Here is a 26,505-nt window from a genome sequence, read left to right as displayed (position 1 = left end):
AAGCTGAACTAAGAAGAGGCTAAGGGAGTCGGGTGTATTAGTTTGAAGGCGAGACCAAGACATGTACTTCAAAAGAGACATGCTGGGTTCGGTGGAGCCAACAGGCGGTATAAGTAGCTGAGACCTGGTCTTAAATTTGAGATCAAAGGCTGCATGGAATACCACTGTCTAACACACAGATATGATCTGAGGCCAGTGACCACACATCTGGTCTCAGTTTCTTCATTTATATTAAAAAAAAAAAATGGGGCTGGACTAAATGATTGCTTAGGCTCCTTCTAATCCTGGTGGTATATGATTCTATTATCTATCTACCCTAGTATTTTTGTGATTTTACATTTAATTCAAATAAAACCTTCCAAGTATCTCTCAGTGAGGTTTGCTTTCATCACCTCAAGAAAGAAAAACCTGGATCAGCATCTTGGATACCTGTTATGATACTGGTTTGAAGAGAAGAGAGCCACTCTCAGGGTACAGGCTCTCCCACTCCAGCCTAACAGGCACGTGCCATGTAAGTACACACAAAGGGAATATGCTTCAGCTGTAAACGGAAATGAGTCTATGGGACGGCAAAACTCTTTGTAACACAGCTTTGTTGACCTTTAAAGGCCCCAGGGTAGCCTACCATTGGCTAAATCATCTGTTTTTAGAGAATGTATTTGAACATTTCCCATGTTTTCCTAGAATGTATTCATCAGCCACAACTTGTGAGGGATAGCTATGAAAAATATACAGCTAAATCACACTTCATCGTGAAAGACAATGTTCTCTACCTAAATCAAGAAAAAGGCAAGGATGTCTCAACACTTCTATTCAACATTATGCGGGCAGAACAATAAGGCAAGAAAAAGAAATAAAAGGCATATTGATTGGAAAGGAGTAAAACTGCCTTATTTGCAGATAACATGACCATGAATTAGAAAATTTAAGGAATCTAGAACTAACACTAATCTAGCAAGATTGCCGTAAGAAAGATAATATTAAAAAATTGACTATTTCTAAGTGGCAAAAAAAACCAACCTAAAAATAAAATTTAAAAATTCCATTCACAGTATCATCAAAAACTAAAACAGGAATAAATTTAACAAAAGATATACATTGGACAATAAAAAGTGTGGCTGAGAAATTAAGACCTAAATAAAAGGGGAGACATATCACATATATGGGTTGAAATAGTGTTAAGATGCCAATTCTATGAATCTTTTTGTAAAAACAGGTAAAATATTTTAAGGGTGAACAGATTCTTCACAAAAGAATATATATGAGTGGCCAAAAAACATATGAAAAAGGTGTTCAACATCATTAGTCCTTAGGGAAGTACAAATTAATATGCCACATACCCACTCGAACACCTGAAGTTAAAAAGACTAGTAATATTAAATGTTGGCAAGGATATGGAGAAATTGAAACCCTAATGCACTGCTGATGGAAATGTAAAATGATACAAGCCACTTGGAAAAGATTTTAGCAGTTTCTTAAAATGTTAAATGCACACTTACCATTTAACCTGGCAATTCCACCCCTATGTATCTACCCAAGAGAAATGAAAACACTCGTCCGCACAAGACTTGTGCATCAATGTTTATAGCAGCTCTATTCACAATAGCCCCAAGCTGGCAATAAACCTAATGTATGTCAACTGGTGAATGCATAAACACATATGGTATACCCATACAACGAAATACTATTCAGCATTAAAGAGGAATGAGCTACTGATACAGAACACAGATGAATCTCAAAAACAACATGCTATGTAGATACAAGACTACATACTGTATGAATCCCCTGATATTAAAAATCCTAGAAAAGGCAAAACTATAGCAACAGAAAGCAGATCAGAGGTTGCCTGGGGCTAGGGTAGGAGAATACAGGGACTGACTGAAAAGAGGCATGAGGGAACTTTTCTGGAATAATGGAAGTATTCTAAAATTGAATTTGGTGATGGTTGCACAACTTTCATAAAATTTACTAAAACTCATTGAGCTGTAAAATGGGTGAATTTTATAGATATGTAAATTACATCTCAAAAAAGCTATTTAAAAAACCTTGCTAAACAATTAACTGAAACTAATATTAACTATTTACTATTGGAACTAAACTAAATTCATTTCCTTTTACAATAATCCATTTCTCTCCCCATAAAAAGCATTCTAAGAAGGGTAACCTGCCCAAATAGCTTTGATAAAATGATTACTGTGCTGTTATTGCTGCTGGTTGGACTACAGAGTAGCTGCAAGTCACCTGTCAGCAGGGTGTGGTGGGGATGTGACACAGGCTGCAGCACATGTGCCCTGCACTCTGTCTTTTAAGAGCTCAGTATCTGATGCTCCTTTGCTTAGGGAGGGGAGCTCTTCATGTTTCTTTCTACAGCCCTGTCGAAAGACATATGGTAGGCTGGATCTCTGGGACAGTGCTGCACTAATGGGTTAAATACAAGGAGTTTGTGTTCAGTAAGAGGTTTGATTTGTTTTGCTCTAATACCTCAACTTGCAATTTACACAGGGGCAGCAGAGGGACTAATCTACTTGGTTTTAGACTGGAACACTTACACATTAAAGATTAAATGGGGAATACAGATAGCATACTTGTGTTTAGGTGAAAGCACTGTGAGAGCGAAAGGAAGAGAGCAGCAAAAGGGAGAACATCTTCTCAGAATCTGCCTCTAGATTTCCAATTACCCCTAGCTCTCACACATATAATAACTTCCATCAAAAGGCTTTTTTTCTGTTTTTTTTTGCTTTGGGGAGGGCAGACAGGAAACTTCCTTCTCTTGAGTCACAGGTAACATACAGCCTAGTTGCTCTCGTAGGAGTACTGGAGAGGCGTTGGCCTTTCATTGCTAGACTCAACGTAAACATAGGAGCTCCTAAAGGGCTGGGGTCTTTTGGTAACCACGTTTTCTCTGTATAACAGCAGGCAGAGTATGAACTCCACACAGTGGCAATAACAACACTTAACTAGCCAAGTAAGTTTTGATTGTGATACAGGATCTTAGGTGATTCCCTGCATGGCAGAGTTTTCTGAAGGATCCAGGCTAGAACTCTGTGCATGGAGTAAGGTTTTTTATAAGAACATATTGCATCACTTTCTTTTCAAGACATAGGACAGAATGCCAAACGTCCCCAACAGGTTCACACTTGGATGAGAATTAAAATAAAGGCACAGACACGTGGGCTGATTTTTGATGCTAGTGAACGGGATCAGCGTGGTAATTTCATGTTCCCAATATGTTTCGTAATCACTGCAGCTCATTGCCCTACTCTGGGCTTTAGGATATCACTATTTATTCACCACGTAGCCCCTTACAGTGGTGGCAGCAGCTGCTGACACATGCACATTCCTTTTCATTTAATCAGTTCACATTCTTCCTACTACATCATTCCCCTAAAAAGACTCACCATACTTTTTGGTTTTCCTACATGCTTAATTAAAAAAAAAAATCAGATCAGATCATATTGACCATATTTCAAAACCACTAATGGCTTCTCACTATAAACCAACATTCAAACTCCTCAGCTTAGAATCGGCAATCCTTTTCCTCCCTTTCTAGCAGTCTTTCCTCACTTGATTCCAAAGCTCCATCCAGCTGCACAGAGGTACTCTTCAGAACAACAGAAAAAAGGGAAGAAGCACTCCCTCTTTTTCCGCATCTGAGTCCCATCCTTTCTTTAAAACCTCAATTGCAGAAGCTGTCCAGAGTCTTCCAGTTGGAATTAATCTCTCCCTTCCCACATCCCTATGGCATATGGTTTGTACTTTGGTAAAACTCTTATGGTAGGCTGCCCTGGGTGCCAATTATTTTATTTGTGTGTCTGCCTTCCTCTCGGGCCCAGCAAATTCCTATGTGAGTATACATTAAAATCATCTTGGGGAACCCTGGAGAAATGGCCGATTCTATGATTGGGGAAAGGTAACTACAAGATGGACCACGAACACATTTATACCAAAGAATAGGAAATGCTCCCAACTGCCCCCCACCCCAAAAGATGGGGAGCATGTCTCAGGAACACAGGAGCCAGCTTAGAGGAACTTCCACTGGCCAAATCTGGGACAATCTGAACACCAAAATAATTAAGTGTAGTCGGCCCTCCATATCCATGGGTTCCATATCAGTCGATTTAATCAACTATGGATGGGAAATAAAGTTAGGCCTATGATGGTTATGTCTGTACTGACAGACTTTTTCTTCTTGTCATTATTCCCTAAACAATACAATGCAACAACTACTTACATAGCATTTATGTTGTGTTAGGTATTATAAATAATCTAGAGACAATATCAAGTATACCAGAGGATGTGCCTAGGCTATATGCAAATACCACACTATTTTATATCACGGACTTGAGCATCCTTGGATTTGGGGGGTCCTGGAACAAATCCCCCTCAGATACCAAGGGACAACTGTACAGTAATGAATCATGAACCACTGAAAAAGGTAACAGCCCATGAGTCCATACTGATAATAGATAAATAAATGGGGGAGAGGAGGAGGCTTCACGTACAGAAGAATGGTAAATGTAGAAGGAGTGCCAGCGTTAGCAAACCACTGTTTTGCAACCATCACAGTAAAGGTGGGTTTACGCAAGAATCATCAATGGATACTGAATCTAGGGAAAATTTTTGATGAGGAGCAGGGCAATTACATGGTATTAAAGTGTTTTCCCACAGATTGCTCATTAGGTGCAAGGGGAAAACAGTAACTATATAGTGGAGAAATCAGACAACACTTTGAGTGGGTGAATCAAAATTAACATCAATAATGAGGGGCTGATGGACATCTTGGGCATCTGTCCCTCCCAATATAAAACCCTGAGAAGGACACATTATTACTTATGTAGCATTCTGGCTGAGAATACACACCCTGCATTTAATTATGAAGAAACCTCAGACAAGCTCAAAATAAGGAGCATTCTATTAAAAAAAAAGAGGTATGTGTGTAGGACAGAGGGCTGTATTCTCTAAAAATGTCAATATTATACACACAAAAAAAAAGGCTTTGTGAAAATGTTCCAAATTAAATGTCTAAAGTGACATGGTAACTAAATGCAACACATGTTCATGAACTGAATCCTATACTGGAGGGGAAACATGTTTTTAAAAAGGACATTATTAGACCAATTGATAAAACTGGAATACAGCCAATAGATTTGATAAAAGTGCTGTATCAGTATCAATTTACTGAAATTGATAACTTGCTATGGTTATATAAAATAATATCCCTATTCTTAGGAAATGTTCACTGAAATTTAAAGGGGTAAAGGGCCGTGAGGTTTGTAACTTAACTCTCAAATGATCCAGGAAAAAATATTGTTTCCAAATAAAAAGCTGAAAACAATACCTGAGGACCTATTCTGACTTAACTGCTTAGAAAGGGGTTCAGATATTCTATTTCTTTTTAAAGCTTCCAAGATTAAGAACTACCTAGAGCAGTGGTTCTCAAGGTATGGTTCTCAGACCAGTAGTATCAACATCACTTGGGAACTTGTTCTACTGAATCAAAACCTCTGGGAGTGGGGCCCAACAAATTGTGTTTTAAAATATCCTCCAGCTGAATTCTGATGCCCACTCAAATTTGAAACCACTGACCTTAACTATGAGCTCCTAGATTCTCTATTTCTAGCTCCTATATTCCCCACAAAACCTAACACATTTCAAAATGCTGCTGGATTTGGTTTGACAGTGAATGATAAGGCAGAAATGACCACTGAGCTATTTGTAAGACAATAAACTACCCTAGAGGCCCCAGCTAACACATCATTTTGGTTTATAAAGTGAACAGAAAACTTATTTTGAAAACAATAAAGGAAGTCAGATTACTCAGGAGGTTAGTAAAAGCACTACTGTCCCCAAAAGGGACATACCTGCTTATAGTTTGTTAAGTCACCATCAACTGAAAATATACAAAAATTTATGCAAGCTCTTAGACTGGCATTTAAAAATTAATTCTGTGGTTCTGGCAAGCAATGCACAATGATTAAAAAGCCAAGCTGTGTACAATCATGCAAGATCTGCAAGAGAAGACAGCATTCACGTGGCTGTGAGGTGGCCCAGATTTGATGAAGATGGCCAGATTTCAGAAGAACATCCTCTAGGAGACAAGACTCCTGCAATGAGAATGAACTAATCAATTTGCCTACTGAGTAGAAAATGAAACACATAAATCCATTTTTATGCAATTGTTTTCCATCCTGAGAAGTTAAACTGTTGAAGGTACTCTAGGATGCAGGATATCATCCCAGCCTTGCTGCCACATGCCTTTTCTAATTGGCACCCTGAAAGATTTCACAGGAAAAGGGTGTTACTGTGGTATTGTTGATTTAAAGGTTATCTAGTCACAGTGAGGCAGAGGAGAATTCCTCTTCAAAATTCACCTCCTTATTGAAAGCCCATGGAGTGTCTTAGCAATTAACAATTCCTATCACCTCTAGCTGTTCCCTATGTGAGAAGGCTCAGAACTCGCCTTACAAATTGCTCTTTTGAAGATCAAAGGGAAGCTGAATGTGTCTGTGTGTGCTCTCGATGAGACTGTAATTTAATGGAATTTTTAGAGAAGGCTTCACTGGCAGTGTTTGGATGACAGCCCTGGGGCGGAGGATTCAGGGGAGCTTGGCCACTCTTCCCTTTGGAGCATCTTCCCTGCCTTTAATTGGCACCTCATTAGAAATTAATGAAAATGACATCCTCTGTTCTTCCTGCTCTAGGCATCGAATGCTACAAAAAGGCCCATCACAATTCATAACACATTCAATTTATATAGCAATGGCTCTTAAGCATTATTTATGAGATGTGAATTTCTTGTCAGCAGTTAATAACCTGTACAGAATGGAAGGGGAATGGAAGAAAAGATTGCGAATATATATAAAAAAAGATTTTCTGCAGTGAAGAAGTGTTCTGTTTGAGTTCAAACTACCTTCCTGAGTCTTCACTTTCAGTAGTAAATTACTGTGTTTCCCCCCCGTAAAACCTTTCAGGGCAGTTAAATGTCTCTCCAACACTCTATGCATCCTCAAGGAAATAACTGTACAACTCACCCTTTCCTAGAGAGATCCAAGCAGACAGGCAAGAGAACACAAGAGTTATTTGTCAAAGGCAGTCCCAGATTTTTTTTAAGGCATGTTCCCATTGCTGTCCTTCATCTTTTGAAGTATGGCAGTTGACTCAGTCATTTTTCTAGCATATAAGAAATGCTCTCAGTGGGTCAAATTGAACTCCTAGCCCTCTCTGGGAAGGCTACCATCTGGAAGGATTACAGAAAGCTCAAGGCTTTCTTCCCCAACAGAAAAGTCGAATATCAGAATCGGGTATAAGCCAAGGGACTACATGTTAGATCGTTTAAAAAGAATGCACATCTGTGACAAACCCAACAGGCACTTAGCAATCCAGCCTCCTGCCCATGAGGGTGAAGAGCATGGCACAGTAATTGGACTTGCCAGAGATCAGTCAAGTTTGCTTTATTTGGGGGGGATGTGAAGTTATCTAACTTGCATTTCTGGGTTTTCTTCGGCTGGGTGCTAAGAACTTAGGAAATTAGGCGGTTTGCATCAAAGCTGAAGGGTAAACTGGGAGACCTGGTCACAAGACCTTTGGATCTCAGCACTAAATTGTGAAATCTTACTGCTTGCCTGACAAGGAGAGGAAGCATTAGCCACTGCCAGGGGGCAAGACAGCACATTTGACAGGCCAATTGCTTGATCTACTATGGCAAATCCTGTGTAATACCCAGGATTCGTTACTTTCAAGAAGAAAACAAGAACAGAAAGTACAGGAAAATTCCACAATTCTAATTTAGGCACAACCAAAGGCCTACGTTATAAAGCAACAGCCAAAATGGCCAGGTAGGCTAGCAACAATGGTAATGGAGTGAAGTGCTGAAACTCCCCAGTAACTCACATGAACACCAAAGCCAAGTGTTTCAAACTGAATCCAAATTTTACAGAATAAATCCTTTTAATAAAGGGACTTTTTTCTGTGGAGTTTGGATTTGGTGAAGGGTCATGCTTGGGGATCTGGAGGGCCACATGTGGCCTTGAGGCCGCAGGTTCCCCACCCCTGTGTGGGGCAAAGCTGATTAGTCATCAGACGTCAGAGTTTCTTTGGCTAACCACAGTATCCCTCCTTGCTCTATCTCACCAAGAATTTAAAATTACCTGTCAGGGTTGATCAAAACAGCCCAAGAATAAGGTTCTGGATTTACCTGGACCATACCACATGCATGAACACAGCTGAAGTCTGGAAACTCCGCTGACAGCCTCTGCTCCCACCACTTATCTTAACCTTCTTTACGTTTCCCACAAGCATTTAATAATGTAATAACATGCCTTTAGAAAAAAAACCAAACACTTCTCTGGTGACAACTGGACTCCCCGTGCCGGTGCCTCTCTCTATAGTTGAATATACACTTCTAATCTTGTGGAGAGCCATACACACCAGAGTGTGTAACAAACAGAAATCCGGTCATGACAGGAACAGCAGTTCCAACTTAGTTTCTGTGAGACGCGAGTACACTCTCTCTTCCTCCTTATTTCCAAAAGGGCAGATAATTGAGGAACAGGAGCAGCAAAGGTTGCCTTTTCAGAAAACAGAGAACTTCCAGTGACTGAGATTTTATAACTGCTGAGTGAATTACTTAGTCCTGGCTGCCAGCAATAGTACTTGTCGGACATCTCCAGCTACGCTGGAAGTGAAAGGGAACTTCTAAAGGACGAAAGACAGGATTCTCAGAGGCTAAAGGCAGGTGTCAAAGTCTGCCTGATAACAGCTCTGTTCCCCAGAACAACTTTATAATAATATGTTTTAAAATTAGGAAATAAAAACAAAGAAAACTGTAAATCAGCCTAAAATAATGCAGCTATACAATTTTGTTCCATGTTGATATATGAGGCCAAGAGGAGACAAAGCATTGGCCTAAGTTTTGTTCCACTCCAGGTAGGCATAAAGTTTCAAAACATACGCCCCAGCACTGTGCCACAATTCTAAGAGGGGGTATTACACTAGCGAATACGGAAGCAAAGGTTACTTTAAACATATTTCCAACTATTAACTGACTGAATGAATTAAGGTTCAAAGAAAACAATTTTCTAATCAAACCTTTATTTAAAAGAGATATGGAGGAGAAATATTCCATTTATCATGAATAGTAAAAAGCTCATTCAAAATTAATTTAATATCTGAATTTTATAGTGCATAGTCCATAATTTTGCTAGTTTGGTAACTTTTTAAAGTCACGAATGAGAAGGAACCAGAGTTATAAATGGTGGGGAGAAGTTACTGAAAGCAGTAAGCAGTGACAATGTAACACTAACGAAATACGTGTGACAGGAGGTGCGGATGTTTTTGTCTTTTTTGTATGTGTAAGAAATGATGGGTGTTCAGAAGCAAGAATTCTGTGCTCCTGATTTCTCAAGCTCCAAACCTATAGCATGCAGTACTGTAGCAAACCTATCTACAACACTCAGGAGAAGAATGAAGGACTTGAGCCACTTAATTTCCAAAGCTCGGCCAGGGTGTTAGGGACACAGTCTCTGTCATGCCACTAGGGGAGATGCTTACTTACCGCAGCGACATGATCCCAATTCCTGCTGCACCAGCTCCAGTTTGGTTTGGCACTGGAAGCACCGACGTCGACTCTTCTGTTTAGATCGGCTGGTTTCCTCAGACCGTTCGGTATTCTCCAGTAGTCGTGGCCGTTTTACTGGCGAAGCCTCATTCTCAGACTGTGAATCTAAACAAAACAACACATTAGGGGATAGGGATTAGCATACTAATCAATGTACCTGTCAGGCATTCTTCTGACCAGCTACTGTCCTTGTCCAGGAAGGAACTGGACCCCTGTGAGCAAGGGAACCAGTTCTGACCTGTTTGGTTTATACTGCACAAACTGTGACAGGCATCTACCTTTACTGTTGACTTCTAGCAAGCTGGGCTTGAGCTAGAGAGGACGGTGGGGGTAGCTCAAAAAAACCCAGTTTTACACTGCTTTAAAAAAATAGCTAAGTTTTCATAAGGAGACCATTCCAGCTAGAAATGGGATCCTGTCTTTGTCTGTACCCCCTCATTGGGCCCTAGATGTTTACTACTTATAGTGGTCATTTACCTCTTCTTGGGTATTTGCTTATCCTCAAGTAGACTGTAATTCTTTAGAGAATGGAACATACCTAATACATCTTTTTATCATAATGCTTTCATAATTCCATACCCAAAGCCAGTGTTTGATGGGTGATCCATAATCTTTTCCAGTAAAATTACTCACATTTCTACTCCTAAACACTCAAGAATGAGGTTTTAATATTGAAAATTAGTCCAACTTTGTTCAGAGTGAAGGGTCCCCCTGCTTGTTCACAAGCAAGCTGTCCCATGGCCTCCATTGTGGGGTGGTACAGAGGCAGCACCTGGTACCACAACCCTTGCAGTGGTGACAAAATGGCAGGTGGAGGCGGTGAACTGTATGACCAATTGTCTTATATGACTTCAAAAAACTAACTAAAATGCAATGAAGTTCACATCACAGCCAGCCTGTAAATGACTCTTGCCTTCCAAAACAGGGCACCACTCAGGGGCTCTGTACTCCTAGATTGGCTGCCACTGCATGCTGAGTATGTAATTCTTGCCAAGGTTCCAAAGTGGTTTGTGTTAAATCACCTCTAAAAGGGAGTCTCCTAAATGGTCTTCTTCAAAATCATACAGATCCTACCACTTCTCATCCTTCTGCCACCCCTACCCTGGTCTAAGCCATCGCCATTTCTTCCAGCCTAGTAGAAGAGCCTCTTAACTGGTCTCCCTGCTCACCACCTTGCCCCTATAGTCTGTGCTCCAAATAGCAGCCAAGTGATCCCATTAAAAATCAAGTTAGAATTACGTTACTTCCCTGCTCAAAATTCTCTAACAGCTCCCCTTCTCAGAGTAAGAGTCCCAATACTTACCATGACCCTCAGTGCCCCACATGATTTGTCTTCCCCTCACCTCCTGCTGCTTTCTCCCTTTGCTCCATCTATACCAGCCTCCTTATTCTCTCCTAACTCTGGGCCTTTGGACCTTCTGCTCCCTCTGTCTAGAACACTCTTCATCCAGATCTACATGGGATCCTTATCTCTTTTAAGTCTTTGCTCCAAAGTCACATTTTCTTTTTTTTTTTTTTTCAGTTTTATTTTACAAGATCACTTTTTCAATGAAGGTTTCTTCCCTGATCATCCTATCCAGACCACCCAACCCTCCATCCCCAGCACTTCTCTCTTTTCTTGCTTTATATTCTTCCACAGCACTTATCTTTTAACACTATCCCCTAGAAGAATGCAAACTTCAAGAGGGCAGGAAATTTCACCAGCTTTGCTCACTGACATGCCCTCCGTGTCTACAGCTCAATAAATTTCTTGAATGAATGAATCTTCTCCTAGGCAGTCCTGATTTTCTATTTAAAGTGGCTCCAGTGAGAAGCGACAGCCTGTAGCATGTATTTTAGTGAAGGCTGTCTGTGTGCCTTTCCCAAGCCTCCCTGTGTGTGAGGAAGATGCTGCGCTTCACCTACCATTGCCCACCCACACCGACAGCGATGATGGTTTGCTCACAGTGCGCCGGCCCCACTGCACTGCACTGGCATACAGAGGCCCTGCACCATTCTTAGCAATTGTAAACTTCATTTTTCATCTCATTTAATTCTTCCAGTCCTACATGACATTTTCCCCCAATACAAACCAACTAAATAAGGCCTTTGATGAAAACAATTGAAACCAAGGTTAGCCTGTTTCCCAGCTTGGCTGAGCAAAGCTGTCCAAACCCAGTCTGTGTGGTGACTGAGGCAGCCACAGACACGGCAGGCCCCCTCTTCCTTTTTCTACAAGAGCAACAAGTAACAATCTAAATGTAAATCACTACAAAGCAGCCAGCCAAAAGGAATTCACCTTGCATGAGCCACACTGCTGGGGGAGGGGGGGAGGCGCATCATTTTACACAAACCAGCAATGGCAGTATTTGTATTAATAACCCTGTTTAGACATACCTTTTTTTTTTTTTTTTGGTAACAAAAGAAAATTCTAGAGTAAAAGCCATAACAAAAAAATGATGCTTGTTCTGAGACAAGGTCCTAACTTTGAAACATCCTTAGAAGAAGCTATTCCCCGGGGCTGGGTGTCAACACAAGAAAGGGAGGCAGTTGAGGCCTTTTCATCATTAACATGGTTAAAATCTGGAGGCCTTTGGCATGATGCCAGCACACCTCTGCTGTAAAAGAGGACCACTCAGACCCTGAGCTTCTTTCATTCACACCTCTGATAGAACTGTGTCTGGAAATGCAGAGTTCACATTCAAAGCTCCTTCCACATGAATCTGTCCCAAACTATCAAATGTTCTATCTACCTGCGAAGCACCTGCCTCCATTTCTAAAGCAAACCTTTGCTGCAAGAAGAAGACAATTTCAATGTGGCAATAAAGCTGGAAAAACAGAAAAGAAAAAAGAAGAATTTCAGTGTAACGATGCTATTCATAAGCTATTTTTAAATAAGCAAGAGAGTGATATGTGAAGAAAATATTTAATGTACGATTCCTATGATTGGGGAAATGGAATTCATATTTACATTATCATAATTGGTCATCAAACAACATCCCCTTGATGGGACCCACAAAAGTCAGGAGGCCTCTCCAGTCCTGACCTCTTTTCCTCTTAATTCCCCACCTTATCTGACCAACAAGCATTCAATAACAACACTATGGAATAAGTCTACATGGACCTGTGCTGAAATTTTCCTTTAATCATTCCACATCAGTATAAAGACCACTGAATTGTTTGTTCTGGTAGGCTAGGCATGGGATATTCCTGAATAAATGCTGCCACAGCGTCTGGCTGCACCACATTGGCCACCCTAAAAGAACACCACTGAGCCCTCGTCAGTCCTCTGAGAGTCAATGTCCCAGCATCCATGTGTAGAAAGTCTCAGCCACAGGAAGCAGTCCTAGATTATTCAAGACAGATAAAATGTCTGAAAGAGTGTGTTATTTTTCAGAATTAAGGAACTATTCCCAGACATTAAGAGATCCACAACTTTTAAGCTCTGCAATAAGCCCATTTACCCCTCCCTCAGTTGATATTCTATTAGACACCCTCTAATAGTCCCTACCACAAAGAGAGAGGAGAAATAAGCTCCCAAAACTGCTTCCCATCCTCCACATGCTGCTATCCAGGAAGTTGACTGTGTTATATATAATTTCTTGGAGAAGCAAGCCATTCTTTGGCATTTTCTCACAAGTCAACTTAGTGTTTTAATTAGAAGCTAATGAAATAAATAACCATCTATAGGATCATCATTGTCAGCATAACAAATTTATATTTCCTCTGCTAATTACCTAATGAAACCTTGTGCCATAGGGTGAGTTGCCTAAATAAAAGAAACATGTCCAGGGCAAGGATTCTAATTATGTAATAATGAACTAAATAATTCAATTATTCAAATTATAAGTTTTATGTCAATTATAAAAATACTATCAGAAAAAAAGATCTAAATATCGTTAAAATTAAAGGAACCAGGCCGGGCGCGGTGGCTCACGCCTGTAATCCTGGCACTCTGGGAGGCCGAGGTGGGCGGATCATTTGAGCTCAGAAGTTCGAGACCAGCCTGAGCAAGAGCGAGACCCCATCTCTACTAAAAATAGAAAGAAATTATATGGACAGCTAAAACTATATACAGAAAAAAAATTAGCCGGGCATGGTGGTGCATGCCTGTAGTCCCAGCTACTCGGGAGGCTGAGACAGGAGGATCGCTTGAGCTCAGGAGTTTGAGATTGCTGTGAGCTAGGCTAACGCCACGGCACTCACTCTAGCCTGGGCAACAGAGTGAGACTCTGTCTCAAAAAAAAAAAAAATTAAAGGAACCATCTACTTTCCATAATGAATAAACTTTGATTATTTATTGTTTGCTCATAAATATCATTCCTGTTACCCTGAAGCATTTTCAATTTCCTGAACAATGACAGAAAACACCTAATAGTCTATTTGCACACTCTGAACTAGGGCAGTAAGGGTTAAATGTGGAGAGCAAGGTGAACAGAAATAACTCTTATATGCAGCTCTAACTGTCAGAAGAACAGAGTCCTTGCAAGGTGCATGCTCATTAGCAGCGGGAGGAGCTGCCATGGCAAAGCCAGAAACTGCTCCCACCCCAGGAGGTAAGAGTGACTTCTAATTAAGGTCCTTCATAAAGGGCCAACAGAGCAGATTTTTTCCAGTATGCCTTTTCTTAAGAACATAATCTAGTCTGGATATACCCATGCAGAGCTGTCACACTCCCACGCCAGGTTCACAGCTCTTGGTACTCACCAGATCCCCCTCCTCTTTCTCTGCCAATGTTTAACAGAATAAGAAAGATACCGCATTGGATCTTCTAGTCCAGCAATCCCCAACCTTTTTGGCACCAGGGACCGGCTTCATGGATGACACTTTTTCCACAGAGGACAGGGTGGGGGTGGTGATGGGGAGCAGCTGTAGGGGCTGTAAATACATATGAAGCTTTCCTCGCCCGCTGCTCACCTCCTGCTATATGGCCCAGTTCCTAAGTTTCATGGAAGACAATTTTTCCACAGCCTGGGGAGTCGGGGAGGCACCAGAGCTCAGGTGGTGATAGCCCAGTTCCTAACAGGCCACTGACCTGTTGGAGACTGCAGTTCTAGTCAAAGAAAAGTCTGATCACAAATCATAATGTGATTAAATAAGGAAGCAATATCTTAAGAAAAAATATCCTGCCTATTAGCTTTCTTGGTTTGAACGTAACCACTGCTTAATTTGCAAACAAGAAACAAGTACTATATAGCTGCCCCTCCGTATCCTCAGGGAATTGGTTCCAAGGTCCCCCCACAGATACCAAAAGCCAAGGATGCTCAAATCCCTTATATAAAGTGGCGTAATATTTGCATATGACCTAGGCACATCATCCTGTATAAGCTGACCCTTAAACAATGTGGGGGCTTGGGGTGCTGACCCCCTGCACAGTCAAAAATTTGCATATATGAAATAACTTTTGACTTCCCCCAAACCAAACTACTACGAACAGCTTACTGTTGACTAGAAGCCTTATGGGTAACATAAACAAGTCGACTGACACGTTTCGTATGTTATCTGCAATATATACCGTATTCTTACAATAAAGTAAAACAGAGAAAAAATGTTAAGAAAATCACAAGAAAGAGAAAATATATTAGCTATTCATTAAGTGGAAGTGGATCATCATCATAAAGATCTTCATCCTTGTCTTCATGTTGAGTAGGCTGAGGAGGAGGAGGCAGAGGAGGAGGAAAGGAGGGTTTGGTCTTGCTGTCTTAGGGGTGTGGCAGAGGTGGAGGAAAATCTAACTAGACCCACACAGTTCAACCTCATGCTGTTCCAAGGTCAACTGTACTTTAAATCACCTCTAGATTATAATACCCAATACAAAGTCAATGTTATATAAATAGTTGTTATACTGTATTATTTAAGGAATAATGACAAGAAAGTCTGTACATGTTCAGCACAGATGCAACCGTTCATTTATTTCCCCCAAATATCTTCAATCCATGGTTGGTTGAATCCATGGATGTGGAACCAACAGATATGGAGGGCTGACTGTACAGTGATTTTAAAAACATGTAATTTGAAGAGAGGAATTCTTCTAATTGTACTTTCCTAGCTGATGGCAGAAAGTCATGGTAAGACTTTCAATTTTAAAACTGTTTTTCAACTGGAAAGACTGACTGGAGACAACAAACAGAGCTACTTCCTTTAAAATTCTGTTTTGTCTCTGACAGAAATTCATATTTGTTCCTTACTGTCACTGTTCTTGTCTTTATTACTCATGTTCTCTCCCGAAAATTTCCAAATAAATTGTGTCAGGCCTGTCAGAGTTGAATCCCCATCTCTCTTAATCTCTTACCACTGTGTAGCTGGCGGCCTGCACACCCCAGGCTGCTAACCATGGCTGTGGCTTTCTGACACTTCAGGTGGGCTCTTAGACCTCTGCATAAGCCAACACTCACAACATAGGAGAATAGGAGAAGGGAGGTGGCAACAAAGAGAAGAAAGCCTTCTCCCATTCCCTTCACCCACACCTTTTCTTAGCCTATGAAAGAAAGATGAATCTGTTTAATCTCAGGCTCTATGACACCTTTTGAGGTACTCAATCAGTTTTTTTAGAACCTATCACAGTCTCTTGACAGATTGACATTTACGATCCCAACAGCCATGTGCAAACATCAGTAAGAGCAATAATTAATGAACCCTCACACATCACTGCTGTCTCTCCTTCCATTTGAAAGGAGCTTAAGCTGTTAAAACCTCTGTCCATGAAAAATACCACTCACTGGAAAAACTGATAAAAAGAGGCTTGAAAAAACCTATTTTATAGGTAACTTCTCTCTGTGTTTCTCCTCATGCTTCACTTTCAGAGTATACGCAAGGATTAGAGCCAACCTATTCTGGCATTTTACTCTCTGTGCCATGAAAGACAGGAGAGAAAACTCCCTCATTACTCATTAAAAAACTTTTTTCCCCACTTCGTTTGACTGGGATTTTCCCTTCCTTTCTTATCTTCCTAATGACTCTAGAATAATTCTGGATTAACATGCCTGTTCAAAAGCCATTCCATGGACAGAGAATGAGGTTCAACAGGCTGATTATTAAAATTTTGTGGAGAATGCCATCATCTTCATTTGATATGGAGATGAATCTAGCTTGAAATACACCTGAGATGTCATGTCCTGGATCAGAACCATTTTAAAAGTCAGTTGTTCACAAACTACTAGGCAGTGTAATTCCTAAGCATTAATCCCTCTCTCTTGCCGGGAACACAAGATTGGGAGATCTGGAGAGGCCGATCAGCAGGGCTGACTGTCTTGGGAGTCTCTGTCCTTCACAGTATGCTCAAGAAACATAAGGTATCAGAAATCTTCCTGGGGCTAACCGTTATCATCTATCTGATTTTGGTCCTTGTGACAGCAATGCAGAAGCTGTTTCTGAAGTGACTCTTTCGGCTGGAAGACAGCATAAAGAGCAGCAGAACACACAGACACACAGAAGTCAGGAGTCATGATAATCTGTGCTATTCAGGAGATAAGTACCCACATACCCCAAAGGCATGTTCTATTTCTAATTTGTTTTTAAATTGTTTTTCTTGCTGTGTTGCCCAGGCTGGTCTCGAATTCCTGGTCTCAAGCAATCCTCCTTCCCTGGCCTCCTAAAGTGTTGGAATTACAGGTGTGAGCCACCAGTGACTGGACCAAAGGCATGTTTTAAAGACTAGGATTAGATGTCTCACTTCCTCACAACCCACTCTCCCCTCCAATTACTGGTGCACAAGAACCTGGAAGCTTATTTTGGTAGTATATACCTTGATACCAGAAACAAGTGATTGTGAATTCATCAAAAGATCAAGTAGGAGAAGCTAACAGGCCATGGGGAGAAAGTTATTCATCGAACAAAACAATCTTAAATAAAAGTCATGGCACCAGAGTCCAACAGTTATAAAGAACAGAGTTTTCCCTTCAACTTTTCTTTCTAACCTGTATGCCTTCTATTTCTTTTTGTTGCCTGTTGTGCAGGTTAGGCTTTCTAGCATATCATGGAATAGGAGCGTTGAGAGACGACACCCTTGTCTTGTTCCCAGCCTTAGGAGGAAAGCAGTCAGTCTTTACTCAACCTTTTATTTCAAAAAATTTCAAACATACAGCAAAGTTCAAAGAATAATACAGTAATGACCTGTGTACACTGCATTCAGATTCAACAATTATTAACATTTTGTCATATACCTTAAACTCTCCCTTTCATATTTATACTTTTCTTTCCCTGAACCATCTGAAAATAAGTTGTAAACATCAAAATACTTCACCATGGAATACATACACATCTACTAATGAGGGCAGTTCCTTACATGGCAAAATTATCACACCTAAGAATACTAAGAATAATGCCCCAATATCATTTACTTTTCAGGCCATATTCAAATTATCCACATTGTTCTTAAAGGCATGTCCCATCAAATTTCATGTGTTACCTTCAGCTCTTATGACGAAGTCTCTTTTTATCTAGAACAGTATGTTTCTCAAATTGTTCATTCATTCAAATAACACAAGACTTTCTGAACAGTTTTTCTGTGGAATATGCCACATCCTGGATTCCTTCCTTCTTTTGTTCTTTTTCTGTCTTTCTTCCTTTCCTATCTATCTATTGATCTATCAATCAATCTGTGGCATCATTTAACATTTAAGAAAGGTTTTTAATTGTACACCTCCTCTGTTACATATTCAGAGCCAGAAATGTAAAACCTTCAGCAGACACCTAACAAGCCTTCATGGTTGGAGAGTTGGCACAAGTAAAGGGAGGTACCGTAGAATCAGCCCCGTCTCTATTGCATCTTGGCAGGGGGAAGAATGCTCTTCCTCCAAGTGCCTCTATTGCACCTCTGCTACGTACCGGACATCAGGATACAGTTCACCTGTGCCCTTGGCAAGGAGTGGATGCTTAAGCAAACATTAGGAGATGAGCTAGCTACGCGTGCTCTCAACCATGATTTGTTTTAGTCTGATGGCATTCCCTGTGACTGAAATTTATCCCAGAAAGCCACACAAATCATTCCTCCAATTATCTCCTTTCCAATGGCCTCCTGGCCTTTTTCTGATTGCCCTTCCCCTCCCTACTGACTCAACCCTGTTGTTAATAGTTGCTATAATGCATCTCTTCATAGCTGTATCACTCAACTTTCTAAAATTCTTCCTTATTTTAAACCTAAGAAAAAATTTCACCAGATTTAAAAACAAAAGCTAAGGAAGGTTCATTTGTAAAAATAACCACAATCTCATTTAGTGCAATAATATTCCCAGTTTAATTAATCTGTTTAATTTATACAGGACTCTAGATTAATGGCCACTCTGTTCAGGGCCATGACAAGTCACTGTTTCTCACACCCACTGTATGCCAGGCACTGGGCTTTGAACTGGCAAATCAAAATGGTCTGGCAGTGATTGCTTCCCTCAAGGAGGCCACAATCCAGAAGGAAAGATGTATAAACAAATAAACCTAGAGTACAGTAAATGGTATATTAACATATGAATGGAGTGCTATGAACACAAAAAATGGAAGTGATACAACCTGGGGGAGGGATGATTAAGTAGATGAGGAAAGGTCAGAACAGGTACTTCCTGAATTTAAGATATGTATGTAGACAGATGATTTCCAGCTCATACTTGTCATCCCTGCATTCTTTTCTGTGAGGCCTGCCTTTGAGAATATAATTTGTATATAAGTTGTTGCTCATATACCTTCTTCTCTTTACCCCAAATCATCAACTAAATAGACCATTCCACAGTCCAGGAAGCAGAGGCAATTGAGGAATGCCGGTTTCGTGGGCTTTTAGGGAAATAAAGCTGTTGTTTATCTTTCCCCTCTCTTTGACCCAAACTAGTTCAATTTTTCCCTGGGGGTCCATGACCATCTTACTAAAATGTGAATGGTCAGCTCACAGTTTTCCTTCCATGATGTTTATTTACCTTGATATTCGTCTATTTGCTCAGACACACACATGGCTTTTACTGTCAATTTTTCTCTATCAGGAATCTTCCAAGCCCATTTTCTTTTTATTATTAAATGTTTCATTTTGAGATAATCACAGGTTCTCATGTAGTGATAAGAAATAATACAGAGACAACCCATTTACCCTCCACCCAGTTTTCCCCAATGGTAACATCTCACAGAACTCTAGGACAGCATCAAGCCAGGATATTGATGTAGATACCATCAAGATATGCAACATTTCCATCCCCACCAGGATCCCGCATGCTGCCCTTTTACAGCCATGCTTACTTCTCTCCCTTCCCCCTGGGTCCCTGGAACCCCCAATCTATGCTCCATTTCTATAATTTTGTCATTTCAAGAAAGTCATCTATATGGACATATAAATAGAATCATACTGCATATAACCTTTTCTCCAAGCTCATTTTTAAGGCCACTCATCACAGCAGGTGGACATGACAAGAGATTTCTTAAGTTAAGCTTCCATAATAATTGCAATAATGAACACTAACACAAAGCACTTATTCTTACCAGTATTTTTTAAGTGCTTCTACATATATTAACTCACTTTGGTTTTACAATAAGGCTATGAGGTAGGTACTATTATATTATTACTTGTATTTTACAGGTGAGGAAACTGAGGCACAGGTTAATAAGCAAACTGCCCAATGTCACATACATAGCTAGTAAGTAGAAGAGTTGGAATTTGAACACAGACAGCCTAGTCTCGAGTCTTTGCTTTTAACCATCACACTATCCTGTCTCCAAGAGTTGTTACATTTTAAGATTCTACTCTGCTCTCCCATGAGAGTACCTTACCATAAAGACAAGTTTGCGTTACTTTCTATGTATACAAAGACCCAGCTATCTCTGGGATGAGTGTGGGGACAGATCCTGGGCCAAATAGGGGAAAGAAAACAAGCTCCTCTCTCCATTCCACATAGACTCCTTCCACTTCTCCAAATGACTGTCAATTGCTCTAGGATACATCTCTGTTGAATAATTCTACTTGTCCTTTGCTCTTAGAATATAAGATAATTTCTCATACCACTTTCTTTCCACTCCTGCTAACTCTCTGGATTCTGTGGATTGTAGTCATAGTATTTAATTTATATAAAATCAGCTTTATTCTTTCTTTTTTGATGTGCTTTGTTCCATCTGTCATATCTTGGACTTAATATTGGACGTAGACACTCACATGTTATTCTTTAAAACTCCATCCACAAAAGTTTCTTTACTGATTATTTGTAGGATGACACAGAACGGATTCTTCCAATAGCACAGGAAAAGCTGGATACTTCCACTTGAAATTTTATTTCTCTTAATAACCAGATAAGGCAAAACATGTCTTCTTGGCTTTACATGGGCCCCATAGGCAGAAGTTAAAGCTTCCTCTTCTTAACCCACTCTCATAGTCTCCCATAGCTCAGCTACCAGGCCTCATATACCCTCCTCTCTGTGCCTTTTTTGTAGAGACCTCATGTATTAGGGTATGAGAGATCGGGTAGATGAGCTGTGGGAGGAGGCTATGAGGGTGGTTAAGAAGAGGTAGATGCTAGGTTCATTTGAAAAACTGCAGCTACTATTCCTAAGTGTCATTTCCACTGCACTAATTAATGAAAGGGCATCACCAGGAGCTAAATTCCACAAAAAGGTGGCTGGTCAGCAGAACCTGTCAGGCCAGCAATACAGCAGTCATCCTGTGTGGTTGATACAGGGCCTAACATCATTTCCTTGTTTTAGCTTCTTCATTAGCAAGATATCTCCTGCCCGCTCAACTAAACCATATTACTTTTTCCCATAGATGTTTCAGTTCTCATTACAACTAATGAATTACCCTCAATAGACAACCTTTCCTTTTAATAACGTGTGGGTATTTCAGAGTTCAGTAACATTACAATGCATTGATTTTAAAAAATATTACATTTATAGCATCAGTACAGCACAGAGTAAGTTAGCTCTACTAAGGTAAAGCAAAATACATAGAAAAGCAAGTTTAAGAAACCTAGAGAAAGATCTACTTCTCAAAGTCCACATGGCCAAATCCTATAATTTCTGTTCCTTGACCACAATCAGTCTATGATGAGAGTTCAAAGACTCTTACAATAAGACTAGTTTTAAACTTCTGTTCTACTATCTTTTCCAGTATTACCAGAAAAGTAAGATCAGTCAAGATGTATTTTCATCTATCTAAACAAAGAGAAATTTGAGAGGTCCATAAAGTAGCTATATATCCAGATTTATTTTTATGTACAGTAAGTCTTTACTTAATGTTGTCAACAGGTTCTTAGAAACTGCGACCTTCAGGGAAACATACAGCACGTCCTCAATTGAGGTCGTTTTGTTGTAAAGCTGATGAGAAAAAATTGGTTTTGTCATACATTTATTTCACTTTCGGTTGCAGTTTCCAAGAGTCTACTGATGACCTTAAGTGAGGACTTACTATAACTGTGTATAAAATGGGCAATACTGTTTTCATTTTCTTAGAACACTCATACAGAAGTTAAACTTCCTAAAAATATGGAACCAGTCTTTCATATACTCTGTAGTTATATGAAGCCTAGAGGTTTTCAAATTATGCCTTATAAAATTATATAATTGTTTTGAGCAGCTGGGTAATATCTGTTACTATGGCCACTTCCTCTTACTGTTGACATATATTTGAAGAGGCCTGGAGGGAAGGGACAGGCCAGAAGTCTTCAAACAATGTTGTACCCCAATATCTTGGTTTCCAAAGTATGGATGACTTGCCCAGGGGTTAACTTGATCTGGGACTGGGTCCTTTGCCAGGAGGACTGAAAACAGGTGTCCTTTATGAAGAAACACTGAGTATAGGGGTGGGGAAATGGGTAAAGATGAATGAGACACTAATTCAAGTAAATTTTCTGAATTTTTGTTAAAAGCACACATTCAGACAAAAAGTCAAACATTCTCATGCAAATCTTCTCACCTCTATGAAGTTTAACTGTCCTCCCGGTGGGTGTTTTTATTCTTCCAATTGTTTTGTCTGACTTATAATGTAAGCTTCTGGGGTTGGGGCAGAATCAGCTATGTATGTTTAGTATTCCAGTCATGCTCAACAACAAGATGATGATGATGATGATGATGATGATGGAGGAGGAGGAGGACGACGAGGAGGAGGAAGAAGGAAAAAGATCTCTGTAACAGGACAAGTTCCTAATGATGGTAATCTTGCAATAGGAGACTGTCATCCTGTGGGATGTACTCCAGGTTTAATGTACAGGAAAAACGTTTCAACATTTATATTTTGCTGTTTAAAAAAATCAGCTTGAATGCATAACTGAGTAGATGCTAAAATTAAATAGCTGATTTGTTTTTAAACTATTTTTGTATCTAATTTAGCATCAGCTTAATTCAGTTCCTTTCCCTACCTATCATTTAGTTTCTTCTACCCAAAACCTAATCCTTTGGCTCATTACTCTCAAGGCAAATCCTTAAGCTTATAAAAAAATAACTTCCGTGCCTCATTTTAACTCCTTCTTATGTGAGGCTAAATGAACCTAAAGCTAGATGTCTTTTGGTATATTATGACACAGAGTGCCCAGAGAAAGGTTTGTACCTTTTCTTCCCCCGAATGAGTGTATTAGGTGTTCCTTACTCAGGGATGTGTCAGTGCTGATGTAGGCACTATCAAGTGTGTAGAGGGTTGAGGAGTGCTGCAGAAAGTTGCCTTAAGAAGACGGTTTATAAAGGAAAGAGAAATAACCTTATTTGTAAAACAAGCAGCTGGAAAATCAGAGGCAAAAAATTCTGCATAAAAACTATCAACATGAAAATTGTCTTTAGTCCATATTTGAACCATGAGAGAAGCAAGTGCCTAACATTTTAACCTCAATTCAATCAATTTTGCTCAACTCTCTTTGCTGAAACAGTTATTAATTATCAAGATGTCCTATGAATACTATGAACAACAGTACTAAATATCAACTATATATTAATGCTAAGTTCCCAATTTTGACAATTGTATTATGGCTATGTAGCATAAATTCTTGATTTTAAGAATTATACACTGAAGTTTATTACAAAAGGGTATCAAGTCTGCAACTTACTCAAATGATTAGGGATATGGATATAATACACACACACATACACAGACAAGAGAGAAAGTGATAAGGCCAATGTGGTAAAATGTTAACATTAGGGAATCTGAGTAGGGAGGTATTTGAGAATTTTAGGTAATATTCCTGTAACTTCTGAAGTCTGAAATTATGTTAAAAAAGAAAAAAAACCCACAGTTATATTCCAGAGTAGTCGTACTCAGAGATGAATGGCTACAAGTGCCTGCTGAGTTCCTTCCCAGAAATGTTATCACTACTCAGGTCTGATGGGAAAGGTATATGACAAAATGGTTGTAGCAGGTAAGGTAAAAAGGTAAGGTCAAAAGCTTGTGCTTCGCCAGGTTTGTAGTGAAGTCAAAACTTACCCATAAGTATACTTTAATGATTACTCACAGACTTTTCATGTCATCTCTTAGTTTATACTTCCTCCAACCTGAATAAGGACCCATTTTTAATTGTATCAATTACTGCAACTGCTGTTCCTGGAAGGATGATGACCAAAACCTTAACATGTGATTTTACTCTTCTAGAAATGGAGTTATCACCAGGATGCCGAGGAAGAAGTGGAGCTGAATCTTGTCAGTTACAGGAACTGTCAGTTAATGTCAAGCTATAAACAAATTCTGCCACACCTAACACCTCCCATTCAAAACTACAAAAGCTCACTTCCCTCATTCAGCTTTCTTTTAAAAGCCATCCTGCATATTTGGACATATAATTCAAGCACTGGAAAAGAGTTGTTCAACTTTCTCTAGAAAAAAGCAGCAGCACCCAATACATTTTTTCAAACAAATATGTATGTTCCTTGGCCCATATTCAAGGTAAAAATCTCAAAGGTTTGTCTGCCATAGTCTCTTTCTTTATCCCTTGCTAAAGTAACAGAAAAATTAACACAATCTGAGTTAAATGCCCTAGCTTCTTGCTTATATATGTATACATTTTTAATAAGTTTTGAAAAGGCAGATGGATGTAGGAAATGCATAGCATGTAACTAATTCCCCCGTCCATTGAACTAATAGAGAAGTGGTTTATTTAAAATTCTGAGTTGTGGTTCTGCTATTCGGGAATAGTTTTCTGAAACTCTGTGGGTGGATACTGGTAATGAAACAGAGAATTCAGAACGACAGGGAGCATAAGGCCAAATAAGCTTTTATAGCAGAGTATGTGTATGCACTAAAAATAATTATACTTATATAGTGGGAAGCTGGTTAACTGAGCCCACAGAGGCACTTGGCTGTTCAGATAACTAATCACAATATGAAGTCCCCCATGACAAAAATGCCTCCAAGGTTAAACTGTCTGATTTTTAATCATAAACCAGTGAATTTATTGGCTAAAATATCTTCTCATGTTGTTGGCTTGAATGCAACAGCCAGTCTTTTTAACCAAGATTTTAACAACAAGAAAACTATTAACCCTCTGTGGCCCCTAAATTGTTATTTGCCCTAGAAAGAAGAGGAGTTCTCAATTATAAGCATAAAAGCTTAGATAAGAGCTCAGGACATAGGAGTATTCATTTATTTAGAAGAAAAGCTTATGAAATCTCTGTTAGGATTACTTTCCACCAATATAATCAATAAAATTTAATTTTTAAAACAAAGTCTAGGGAAAAAAAGCGAAACAACAAAAACAAAAAAGAAGTTTGATTTTCCCTGTTCTAATTCCCAGCTTTCTGTCATTCATAGCCCTCATCTGTTCAAACAAGGGCTAACTGCTCTCCTCCTTTCCCTGACTCCAATGACGTCTACCTCCTCTCTATGTCTGCATTCTCCAATCTGATTGGCCTTGGGTCCTTATTACCAGTTTCTGATTGTAACTCTTTTTCCAAACGGACCATCTGTGTGAGTTCTTTCTCACTTTCCTCTACACTATCCCCAAATTTATCTTCACTCTCATTTCATTTGGATCATCAGATATCATCTGTCTACTATTTATTGAGCATTTACCAGGCATCACGTTAGGTGCTTTAAATACATTATCTTATTTCCCTCCTAAAAATATTACAGTTGGATCTACTATTATTCATTCTATTTCACAGTAAAGAAATTGAGGCTCACAGAGAAATCCAACAACTCTTGTAGTTATGAGGTTGGTAAACGGGAGCACTGGAATGTGGACCCATGAAGTCTGCCTCTAGAGCCCACATTCTCAACCACCATCCTTTACTTCCTTTCTTTTAGGATCAAGGGCTTTAACTTGAGTACATTCTTATCCCCTAGATTTCCTAAAAACTGTGTCATAAAAGAACCACTGAGGCTACCCTTTCCTTTGCCTTTAACCAATTATTAAATCAGAAATCAGTCTTTTGTCCCAGATAACTTTTAGTGCAAGAGAGTGTACTAAACACTCACATTTTCCTCTGATTTCTATCCAGAGCCAGCTGAAACAAAGCAAAAAAATAACAAGAATGAACTCATTTAATAACAATAATTGTATGCTTAACATAAGCAATAAACAAGAGATTTCAAACAAATTTCCAGAAGCTGATAAAGAATTGCAGTTGGTTGAGGCTGAAACCTCATGGCTTCAAGCCACTGTGTGCAAGGAAAGTCTTTCGAGGCTCTGGTCTCAGAAGCAGCAGGAATAGGGAGAAGCAGAATGAGAAGGAGGGCAGAAAGCAGAGGGATCCAGTGAAAGTGTATTTGCAGAACAACTGTACTAGTCTGCACCTCCCACCCTTCGCAGCTAGTCCACATTTACCCAGACTAGACAGCTCCTCTTTAAAGAAACTGAATATTCAAACCTAAGTATGAGAGGAGAGGAGAGAAGAGGAGAGGGGAGGGAAAGAGAGGAGAGGGGAGAGGAGGGGAGGGGAGGGGAGGGGAGGCGGGGGGGGGGGGGGGAAAGGAAGAGACTGAGTGGTCTATCTAGACCAAGATGTTTTTGTGGTCCCTTATGGTCAAATTCTTC

The 26,505-nt window shown here is 39.8% G+C and overlaps 1 protein-coding gene across 2 annotated transcripts in view; it reads right to left on the bottom strand.

Annotated features, from left to right (window-relative positions):
- Positions 1 to 26,505, bottom strand: part of ZFAND3 (zinc finger AN1-type containing 3) — a 318,007-nt gene that overhangs the window by 20,532 nt on the left and 270,970 nt on the right. For both annotated transcript variants that reach the window (XM_069487318.1, XM_069487319.1), the window contains one exon: positions 9,554 to 9,721. In XM_069487318.1, coding sequence (XP_069343419.1) covers positions 9,554 to 9,721 — 168 coding nt within the window. The remainder of the gene's footprint in view (positions 1 to 9,553; positions 9,722 to 26,505) is intronic.

This window comes from Eulemur rufifrons, chromosome 15 (genome assembly GCF_041146395.1).
Source record: "Eulemur rufifrons isolate Redbay chromosome 15, OSU_ERuf_1, whole genome shotgun sequence".
NCBI classification, from domain to species: domain Eukaryota; kingdom Metazoa; phylum Chordata; class Mammalia; order Primates; family Lemuridae; genus Eulemur; species Eulemur rufifrons.
This window is presented reverse-complemented; position numbering and strand designations above follow the sequence as displayed.